At 40.5% G+C, this 11,413-nt stretch overlaps 1 protein-coding gene across 1 annotated transcript; it reads right to left on the minus strand.

The window, feature by feature from the left end:
* Window positions 1-1,455: 1,455 nt before the first annotated feature.
* Window positions 1,456-3,526, minus strand: LOC134309159 (tubulin alpha chain-like). The gene is made up of 4 exons (XM_062990794.1): window positions 3,479-3,526; window positions 3,163-3,382; window positions 2,607-2,755; window positions 1,456-2,486 (listed from the first exon to the last, which is right to left on the minus strand). Exons 1-4 carry the CDS (start codon window positions 3,479-3,481, stop codon window positions 1,509-1,511), a joined length of 1,350 nt encoding a protein of 449 aa, XP_062846864.1. The 5' UTR covers window positions 3,482-3,526; the 3' UTR covers window positions 1,456-1,508.
* Window positions 3,527-11,413: the final 7,887 nt, after the last annotated feature.

Below are 11,413 nucleotides of genomic sequence, written 5' to 3' on the forward strand. Positions count from 1 at the left end.
TACTTTTTTATAAAGTAACATTTGTGTAAAGCATTGCTTTAGTTTGAATCTCTTTCACTGGTGCATTAGTAAATTGGTGCATGTTCGTTTCTTAAATTATACACATTTAACTAAATTCGTGTAGGATTGTCTGTTAAGTTGTTAGCAAGCTTATTTTACAAAATTCTGAAGGTAAATAGTATAGATTAAATTATTCTATTATAGACTTTAAAGCACCAAAACGCTACGTTTTAACATTGGTCTAAACCTCAAGGGGGCAACAGGCTCCATGAATGTGGCTTTTCAGATTGTGTCTGAATTTATAAATCTAATGTTTTACAAAGAAAATCTAATGGATTATTGGACCATTAGACTTACTGTATGTATCAGTACAGAAAGATGTAACTGTTTTTATCAGCAACAGCTTAGATGGTAGAATTATTTCAAGCATGAGTCTGGTTCAGTCTGGCTATGCAGCTTAATTCTACAAACATTTGATTTTGTCTAGTAGTAAAAAAAAAAAAAAAAAAGTATACATCTAGAACCAGAACAGTCAAAGCTTAAATGAGTATCTTTAATAAGTTTATTTATAAGCTTAAGAAGAGTGGGTGCTTTCTGACAATGTCATTAACAAAATTGCATATCCAATGTCTAAATACAGTGCTTTTAAGCCACATTATAGCAAACTGTTCTAAATTAAAGTAAAAACTTTTAGAAATAACATTAAGCATTTTCTATTTAATACATAGTTTAAACCTATTGCCTTTAACCAGTCAACACAAATTAAGGCCTATATTCTAATCATAGTAGCAGCAAAGCGCTCATGTGACTGACATTATTTATTCCAGCTTTACTGCTGAACAATGCAATCTTGCACTCCTCTCATCCTTTGTGAGCAGCGGTCAGCTACTAAGTTTTATGACCTGGGTGAAGTGTTGGAAGTAAGAAACACTCACAATAACTTAAGATTCAATTGTTACTTGAGGGTAGAGTTTGGCCAGTCAAGTGTAGCATCCAGACCAGTGCCACTCAGAATGGCATCAAGAGCAGGGTTCCAAATATTAGGATTTTAAATGCACGTTCAGTAATTCTTTTTGCAGTTTTAATTTTTGGGGAGATGTGTAAAGCATTTAAAAGTTTAGGAACAGGTGGCATATAGTTCTGCACTGTTGCTGCTCTGGTCACAGGCTTAAATTTAAAGATGAAAATAACCAATGCAAATCATTGTCTACTTTAATGCAGTGACAGTCATTACTAAGACTATTAAAACAAGTTAAAATTTGCTATTTTAAACCCATTGTGCTTCCAGCTTGTTAGACTTTTTTAAATTAACTGCCCCCTATGCACAAACTAAGTACAGGAAAATGCAGCATGGTAAACCTGCATAGACTGGAAAAAAATGCTGGAATATTCCATTAAAACTTCTGCATTCACTTAAAAAAAAAAAAAAGCCTCCAAATACGAGTATTACACATGCATATTTTATTTAACATTGTACAAAAACATTTAATGTTGGTACTCTAACAATTTTAGTACTCTTCTTCCTCTTCCTCAGCATCTTCAGCAGAATCTGCTCCAACCTCCTCATAATCCTTCTCCAGAGCAGCCATGTCCTCTCTAGCCTCAGAGAACTCTCCCTCCTCCATTCCCTCACCAACATACCAGTGTACAAATGCCCGCTTGGCATACATCAGATCAAATTTGTGATCCAGACGACTCCAAGCTTCTGCAATTGCAGTAGTGTTGCTCAACATGCACACAGCCCTCTGAACCTTGGCCAGATCTCCACCAGGAACTACAGTTGGTGGCTGGTAGTTGATCCCCACTTTAAATCCTGTGGGACACCAGTCCACAAACTGAATCGAGCGACGAGTCTTGATGCTAGCAATAGCAGCATTTACATCTTTGGGTACCACATCACCACGATACAACAGGCAACAAGCCATATATTTACCACGACGAGGGTCACATTTGACCATCTGATTAGCTGGCTCAAAACAAGCATTGGAGATCTCTGCCACAGAGAGCTGCTCATGGTAAGCTTTCTCAGCAGATATAATTGGAGAGTAGGTAACTAGTGGGAAATGGATTCGTGGATATGGAACCAGATTGGTCTGGAATTCTGTAAGATCCACATTTAGAGCGCCATCAAAGCGCAAAGAAGCAGTGATTGAGGAAACAATCTGTGCAATCAGTCTGTTTAGGTTGTTGTAGGATGGACGTTCAATATCCAGATTGCGCTTACAGATATCAAAAATAGCCTCGTTATCGACCATGAAGGAGCAGTCCGAATGCTCAAGGGTGGTGTGAGTGGTCAGGATAGAATTGTAGGGTTCTACCACTGCAGTGGAAACCTGAGGAGCAGGGTAGACGGAGAACTCCAGCTTGGACTTTTTGCCATAGTCGACTGATAGACGTTCCATCAACAGGGAGGTGAAGCCAGATCCAGTCCCACCACCAAAGCTGTGGAAGATCAGAAAACCCTGCAAACCTGTACACTGGTCAGCCTACAGGAGACAATAATGGCATTGTTACAAGCTGGCATGAAACAGTGCTAAGTAGAAGCAGTTTTTGCTACTTCTTAGAAAATGTACATTTAGCATCGCTCCAGTTAGTGCAGCCCTTACCATTTTTCGCATTCTATCCAGCACCGAGTCCACAATCTCCTTGCCAATGGTGTAGTGGCCTCTGGCATAGTTGTTGGCTGCATCCTCTTTACCACTAATCAGCTGTTCTGGGTGATAGAGTTGTCGATAATGGCCATTTCGGATCTCATCTACAAGTACAGTACAATAATAAACATATAGCACATACTAATTTCTGGGGAAAGTGACCAATTAGAGTACAGTAGTTTAAAATAAATTTAATGCTGCACTTAAGGCATTCTTTAAAAGCAGCGATTCATGTGTTACTATTGTATCATCACAGTACAGTCTGAGGCTACCAAGTGCATCATCAGAACTTCTAGATGACCAACAACTCACAAATAGCGGCTTTCTTAGTTAACATTTTGTAACTTTGTTGTGGCACAACTGTGAACTGGAACTTGGCTTGTAAACTCCAGAACAGTGCAAATATACAGTGCAAGCCCTTCAGAACCACATCTACCACAATCACACATACCCAACTTAGTTGTTTTTTTTTGGTTTTTTGGTTTTTTTAAGTGATTTATTAGCATCTTACCTACAACCGTTGGCTCCAGGTCAATAAAAACAGCTCGTGGAACATATTTCCCAGCTCCAGTTTCACTGAAGAAGGTACCAAAGGAAGAATCTGCCAAGGATGTGCTGCCAGAAGAGATCATCCCATCAGGCTGGATGCCATGTTCTAGACAGTATAACTCCCAGCAGGAATTACCCATCTGGACTCCAGCCTGGCCAATATGCACAGATATACACTCCCTCTGTAAAGCACAACATTCCAGTTATTCCAGTGACAACCATAATCTAAACATATTACTTAAGTGCAAGTCATTTTAGGGATTAATGTTTAACCTGACCATTGTTTATATTTAGTGAGGGGGGTAAAGCCACAAAGACGGTCTTGATCTGTAAAGATAACAGTACAAAAAAATTTACACACCGCAAACAAATTTAACATCACTGTTTTCTACTATCTCTAAAATATCCACTTACCAACAGAGCTGAACCACCGCAGCCAGTTTGATCTACCTTAAATACACGAAGCTCAGGTGTATGGGCGTTACCAATTAAGTAACCTAAGTAGTGATTACACTCACCTGAAGTAAGGCCGAATGTCAAAACGCACTTTCCTCCCTATATCAATACACTACTAAGGGTGGAATATAAAGGATCAGGTAGCCTGAAAAATGAAAACAGTTTATGTAAATAAATTGTAACCTCACCCAAACTTAAGCCTAGTGGGGATATGTTTCAAAACCCATATTCTACTCAGCAAGCCAAGTGACCATAGCATACTTTTTAGTTTTTAGGGAATCATTTCGGACACTCGCCTAGAAGGACTCAAAATGAAGGTCTCAAAATGCTGCTTACTCTTTCAAGAAACATTGTGTTTTACCTAGCATTAAAATACATTAGCTACTGAAAAAGAAGAAAATACTGAAAATAATGTACGTCAATAAAACTAAAACAGAATCTTGGACTATTTCCTCACAATTTTTCATGATACTGTATAAAGTGTATAAACCACTACCATTCTGATTTTCTTACATTTACTAGACACCAGTAATTTCTATGAGAGAGGGTCATGGCAGAGAATACTAACAATTTTAAACCTACTAATTTACACTAAGCAAAATAATATAACAAGCCACATTCTGCCACTTGTCCACAAAAGATACTAAGCTAAAATCTATACTAGTTTCTTGATCACCCATATCTGTTTGTTATTGTATTAAAGTACTTCTAAAGTACTTAAAATATATACATGTCTACAAACATGTTTAAAATAGACTGGTCACTGTGGTATTAAGGTGAGAAAACAAGTTCTTAGATTCCAGACATTAATAACTAAGTTGACTGAACTGAAAAATAGATGCTGATGACTATGAAAGTTAAGCCACGTTAAAATCATAGTAATTTCTGAATATTTTCCCCTATTAATTTTTAAAGAACTTGTTAGGTAAACCATAAAGGCACATAATAAGTCCTCTAGCTGAAACATGCACGTTGATACATGAGTAGCTTCCATAGAAAGAAATGGTTTAATCTTTTTGATGTTGTTCAGAAGGAACCTGCATGATCTTGTCCACAGGGGGCAGTGGTAGCCTAGTGGGTAGAGCTTTGAGCTATCAACTGAAGTCCCAGTTCTGCCATGAAGCCACTGTTGGGCCCTTGAGCAAGGCCCCTAACCCTCTCTGTTCCAGGGGCACCATACGATGGCTGACCCTGCGCTCTGACCCCAGCTTACAAACGAGCTGGGATATGCTTGAATTTTGTTGTACTGTACACCTGCATATGTACTGTATATACAGTGTATCACAAAAGTGAGTACACCCCTCACATTTCTGCAAATATTTCATTATATCTTTTCATGGGACAACACTATAGACATGAAACTTGGATATAACTTAGAGTAGTCAGTGTACAGCTTGTATAGCAGTGTAGATTTACTGTCTTCTGAAAATAACTCAACACACAGCCATTAATGTCTAAATAGCTGGCAACATAAGTGAGTACACCCCACAGTGAACATGTCCAAATTGTGCCCAAATGTGTCGTTGTCCCTCCCTGGTGTCATGTGTCAAGGTCCCAGGTGTAAATGGGGAGCAGGGCTGTTAAATTTGGTGTTTTGGGTACAATTCTCTCATACTGGCCACTGGATATTCAACATGGCACCTCATGGCAAAGAACTCTCTGAGGATGTGAGAAATAGAATTGTTGCTCTCCACAAAGATGGAGAAGATTGCTAACACCCTGAAACTGAGCTACAGCATGGTGGCCAAGGTCATACAGCGGTTTTCCAGGACAGGTTCCACTCGGAACAGGCTTCGCCAGGGTCGACCAAAGAAGTTGAGTCCACGTGTTCGGCGTCATATCCAGAGGTTGGCTTTAAAAAATAGACACATGAGTGCTGCCAGCATTGCTGGAGAGGTTGAAGACGTGGAAGGTCAGCCTGTCAGTGCTCAGACCATACGCCGCACACTGCATCAACTCGGTCTGCATGGTCGTCATCCCAGAAGGAAGCTGACGCACAAGAAAGCCTGCAAACAGTTTGCTGAAGACAAGCAGTCCAAGAACATGGATTACTGGAATGCCCTGTGGTCTGACGAGACCAAGATAAACTTGTTTGGCTCAGATGGTGTCCAGCATGTGTGGCGGCGCCCTGGTGAGAAGTACCAAGACAACTGTATCTTGCCTACAGTCAAGCATGGTGGTGGTAGCATCATGGTCTTGGGCTGCATGAGTGTTGCTGGCACTGGGGAGCTGCAGTTCATTGAGGGAAACATGAATTCCAACATGTACTGTGACATTCTGAAACAGAGCATGATCCCCTCCCTTCGAAAACTGGGCCTCATGGCAGTTTTCAAACAGGATAACGACCCCAAACACAACCTCCAAGATGACAACTGCCTGCTGAGGAAGCTGAAGGTAAAGGTGATGGACTAAACCCAATTGAGCACCTGTGGCGCATACTCAAGTGGAAGGTGGAGGAGTTCAAGGTGTCTAACATCCACCAGCTCCGTGATGTCATCATGGAGGAGTGGAAGAGGATTCCAGTAGCAACCTGTGCAGCTCTGGTAAATTCAATGCCCAGGAGGGTTAAGGCAGTGCTGGATAATAATGGTGGTCACACAAAATATTGACACTTTGGGCACAATTTGGACATGTTCACTGTGGGGTGTACTCACTTATGTTGCCAGCCATTTAGACATTAATGGCTGTGTGTTGAGTTATTTTCAGAAAATCTACACTGCTATACAAGTTGTACACTGACTACTCTAAGTTATATTCAAGTTTTATTTCTATAGTGTTGTCCCATGAAAAGATATAATGAAATATTTGCAGAAATGTGAGGGGTGTACTCACTTTTGTGATACACTGTATGACAAATAAAAGCATTCAATTCTATTGTTGGCTACATGTGCAGAGAAGGACACCCAACTGTCCAGGACAATAATGACAAAAGCATGAGTAATCTTGTTTGTCCTGAAAGGACAATACATGTTGTATTTAGGCAATATTCCTTAAATATAAAGCAGGATTTAACCAGTTTCTTGGTGTGTCCCCAACAATGACTAGGTTCACATACTACTATGCAGTACTGGTGAGCCCAGCCCGATATTCAAACCACCGGAACTCAGGAATTGCTGTTACTAGCAGTGTGGGTCCTACCATTACGCCACACGAGCTACAAGACAAATAGATAATAAAACTTTAAAAAAAAAAACTAACAAAAGCACATGAAGAGAAAATAGTATGTGGTAGAGAAGAGACTATTGGGGATACATAAGAGCAGCAATAGAAGATGTGTGAGGAGTCCCAATTGATGACAAAGTATCACTCTCATCCATTTATTTACTCACTTACACATTTGCATGTTTTTGTGAAGTGATAGAAAGGCACTAGTATGAGGTAACATATGCAGACAGGGGGATAATGCAAAACTCTTCATAGAGAGTAACCTGGGGTGAGGTTAGAAACCAGGTCTCTAGGGCCCTAGTGGTGTGCAGCATCTGCACTATCTACTGTGCCATGGTGCTACTTCACTTACATGAATTTATTTGCTGTCAGAATAAATACTGCAGTTGTTTTGTTAATTTAAAGTATAAACATTGGTTGTACAGTGTTCTGACTAGGGTCTCACATTTACAGTTGTACAAAGTAAACATGCATGGCTGCTTTTTGTTGAGACTGAGGCTGTTTAATTCTCTTTGATACTGTAAATAGTGTGACTCCCATCGAGTGGGTGTGCTGTTTACCACTGAATTGTGTCTTTTAGAGACAGGGTGTGCCAGGAGCGATGCGTGGGATGAATGAATTGCTTTGAGGGATCGGTAGTGGTTTGTTTGATGTGGTAAGTGAGCCAGTCCTCAGCAACATCCACACTTCAGAGCATATTTAATATCAAGAGTGTAGGAGTGTGTGCTCTGCTACTGCTTCTCTGTAGTTTTACTATATTCATTTCACCAGGGATGAGTTGAACTGTAGCAGGCTTTTATTTATTTACTCATCTATCTCCATTAATTGTATTATCCGGATCAATGGATAAGGCACTGGCCTTATGAACCAGGGATTGTGTTAAGATCTTATCTGAGGTGAACAGTGGGGCACAGGTAGCTCAACAGTTAAGGTACTGGACTAGTAATCGGAAGGTCACTGGTACAAGCCCCACCACTGCCAAGTTCCCACAGTAGGGGCCTTGAGCAAGGCTCAGTTCAAATTTGCTTTGGATAAAACATCTACTAAATGTGGCAAATGCAAATCACAGTGGATCCAGAGTCAACCTGGAGACACTTGGTGCAAGGCGGAAATACACCCTAGACATTGGCATTATTCTAATACAAATGGACATAATGAGAACAAGCTTAATTCTTATGTATTGGACTATAGGCAATGTTTAACCAGAACACAGGTCCCCATTAATGTCTCTCTTTATTTACTTAAGTAAGTAAATAAGTAAAAAAAAAGTGACATTGGTTGAATATCTGTGGCAATAGGCTTTTCCATTTTTTCCTTTGTTGCCGTTTTGCATATTATACATTGTGGAGGTCAGCTGAATTTACACACATACTAATATTAATAGAAGCATGTTCAGTGGAATGAAAGGACATATCCGTCAGACATTATTTGCTTTGGCTAGGAAGGGACTCAGAAATGTTGGCTGGGTTTTCCCATGGGAGAGTTAGAGTAGTGTTACTGCACAACAGGTGCCTCTAACACCCCTGAGCTGCCAGATACGGGGTCAAAGAGGCCAACCAAGTATTATACACCCTCTGTTATTAGGGGTAAATAAGGCTGCCAGCTATGGGAAGCTGTATTTTATTTATCATCTAAACTTGATGACTGGCTGTGTCACCTTTAGCAGCAAAGATGACAGGCAAACAGTTCTGGGAACTGGAGAGCAATCTTTCACTTTACTGCAGAATTGCTTTTCTTCAGCCACACTGGCGGGTTTTCCAGCATGCTAAACTGCCAGTTTTAAGGTACTGCCAAAGTTTATCAGCAGGGTTCAGGTCAGGACTTTGACTATGCCATTTCAGATCCTAATTTTGTTTCTTTTGAGCTATTTATTCGTGGCTTTTTCAGTTTCAGTTGTTGTCTGGTTGTATATCCCAGCTGCATCTGAGAAATCATAGACTGATGACCACACATATTTTTAAAAAATATTTTCTGGTAAAGAGCAGAGTTTTTGTTTTATGCTAATCACTTAGGCCCTATAACAGTAAGCATCCCCACACCATATGTTGTGCTTATTGTTGAAAGCTGTGTTAGCTTGACTGCAAATGTTGTAGGACCCATGTCTTTCAAAAAGTCTTTATTTTTGACTCATCAGTCCACAGAACATTCTTCCCAAGGGTTGGGGTCACTAATGGTTTTATGGCAAATGTGAGACTAGCCTTTATGGTCTTTCTGATTAGCAGTGGTCTTCAATTATTACTTATTTAGTCTCTTTTTAATGGTGTAACCCTGAAGGCTGACCTTATCTGAAGCAACGTTGGCCCGCTGAGTTCTTAGGCCAGCTACTTCTGGGAGGATTTATTTAGGAATTAATTTTGATCACATTTGCTGCTTGTTGAGACCATTAAGCCTTTTGTGAGGTTTGGATACAACAACGCTGGCAGTAATTAAGACTATGTAGGCTGAAGGCAGGAATACCCTGGACAGGGGGTCAATTCACTGCAGAGCTTCAGCCATCCCTTTCAGACATAGCCAATCATGTTTGTAAAGATGCCTAGCCAGCCTATAGCTGATCAAACCCAGACATCAGCAGTGATGGGCTAGCATGATAGACTGCTGTGCCACCTGAGCACTGTCATGTGTGTGTAGTCTAATTTATCACTATTATTAACTAAATATGGTAAATTGGTTACTTGAGTAATTAAGAAGACAGTTACTTGTCTTTTAAACAGGGCCACATTAATGGATAAATAAAATAAATTGTTTACTCAGGAAATCTACAGATTATATCAAAAAAAATTTAATATCTTAAACTGGGTGGCGTGGTGGCACAGTGGGTAGTGCTGTCGTGTCACAGCAAGAAGGGTCTAGGTTTGATTTTCTGACTGGCTCCTTTCTGTGTGGTGTTTGTGGCCATGTGGGTTTCCTCTGGCTGCTCTGGTTTCCACCCACAAGTCCAAAGACATGCATTGGAGCTGCTGTTAAAACTGCCATGAGTGTCAATGTGTGTGTCTGCCTGCCTGCCCTGTAAGATATTGGCAAACTGTCCAGGGTGTTTCCTAACTTTTGTTCAATGAATCAGACCCACCATGACTCTGACCATGGTAAAAGAGAGCTAATGAATTATCTTAAACCATTAATTTAACAAATATGCAAAAATAAAAGAAGTCAGGGAGGGGCACAGCACTGTAACTGTTGTACAAACACTATAACAGCTGGATTATTCCTACTCACACTAGATAATAAAGGTGGGTCTGGAAAAAGCATTACTGTTAGGCTGATCAAAAAGCAGTCATGCAGTGGATTGTGTACAATATACAGACAAGTTACAATAACCCAATATAGATTATTTGAAACTGTTCTTAGATAAATGGAATGTCCAGGTCCTTTCTCTGCGGAGTTTGCATGTTCTCCCCGTGTCTGCGTGGGTTTCCTCTGGTGCTCCGGTTTCCTCCCACAGTCCAAAGACATGCCGCTAGGCTAATTGGAGACACTGAATTGTCCCATAGTTACCTAGCCGCTGGGATGCACAGACCCGGATAAATAGGAAGGGTTGTGTCAGGAAGGGCATCCGGCGTAAAACTGTGCCAAATCCCGCCAGCGACCCCTAACGGGAAGAAGCCGGAAATGCCGACCCCGTAACCGAAAAACGGGACAAAGGAGGAACGAGAAGAAGATTTTAGCTATTTTCTTTGCTTGCTTGGGTCAGGTTATTATGGGTGTTCCTGTGTCATGTTATTTAATTGTTTTTTTTATTAGGATTTTAACGTCATGTTTTACACTTTGGTTACATTCATGACAGAAACAGTAGTTACTCATTACACAAGTTTCATCACTTCTCAAGGTTATATCAAACACAGTGATGGACAATTTAGTGTCTCCAATTCACCTCACTTGCACGTCTTTGGACTGTGGGAGGAAACCGGAGCACCCGGAGTAAACCCACGTGGACATGGGGAGAACATGCAAACTCCACACAGAAAGGACCCGGACCGCCCCACCTGGGGATCGAACCCAGGACCTTCTTGCTGTGAGGCGACAGGGCTACCCACCGTGCCGCACTGTTATTTAATAGAAGTCATAGTGGAAACATTGGCTCAGTTAGCAAGCTGCATTTTGACTAAGCTTTTATATTAGACTGTGCTTGTTGGTATAGTCTAAAACCTTATCTCTTAAGATTATCTGTACCAACAATTTTAATAAATACATGAACTAGTGGTTTGTTTGCCAAATTGGAAGAAAAATAAAACTGTATTTGATACAATTTTATGCTGAGAGAAACTGTGTCCAGATAGCTCTTAATTTACAGTCAGGTTAGCTTTAAATCACCAAGAGATTTATCTAGAAGCTTCCATCCCAGCAAAGCCCTTTGAGAGCATTTTTTTTCCATGCAGTCAGAGTAAAAGAACAGTACCAGAATAATTAAAGTGAGTACTAACTTTGTACTTTATTAAAGAGTAGTGTAATAAAATCTGAGCAGGTTTTTATGAGAGCTGGGACTGCTCCACTGTGTGTGCTTGTACAGGGGTGTAGTAACTGTAGTGGATGGGTTGCCATGTGGCGGCCATGTTGGAATGCTCTATTGCTGATGAAGGGGAGATACAGTGTACTGA

This window comes from Trichomycterus rosablanca, chromosome 2 (assembly GCF_030014385.1).
Source record: "Trichomycterus rosablanca isolate fTriRos1 chromosome 2, fTriRos1.hap1, whole genome shotgun sequence".
Lineage (NCBI taxonomy): Eukaryota > Metazoa > Chordata > Actinopteri > Siluriformes > Trichomycteridae > Trichomycterus > Trichomycterus rosablanca.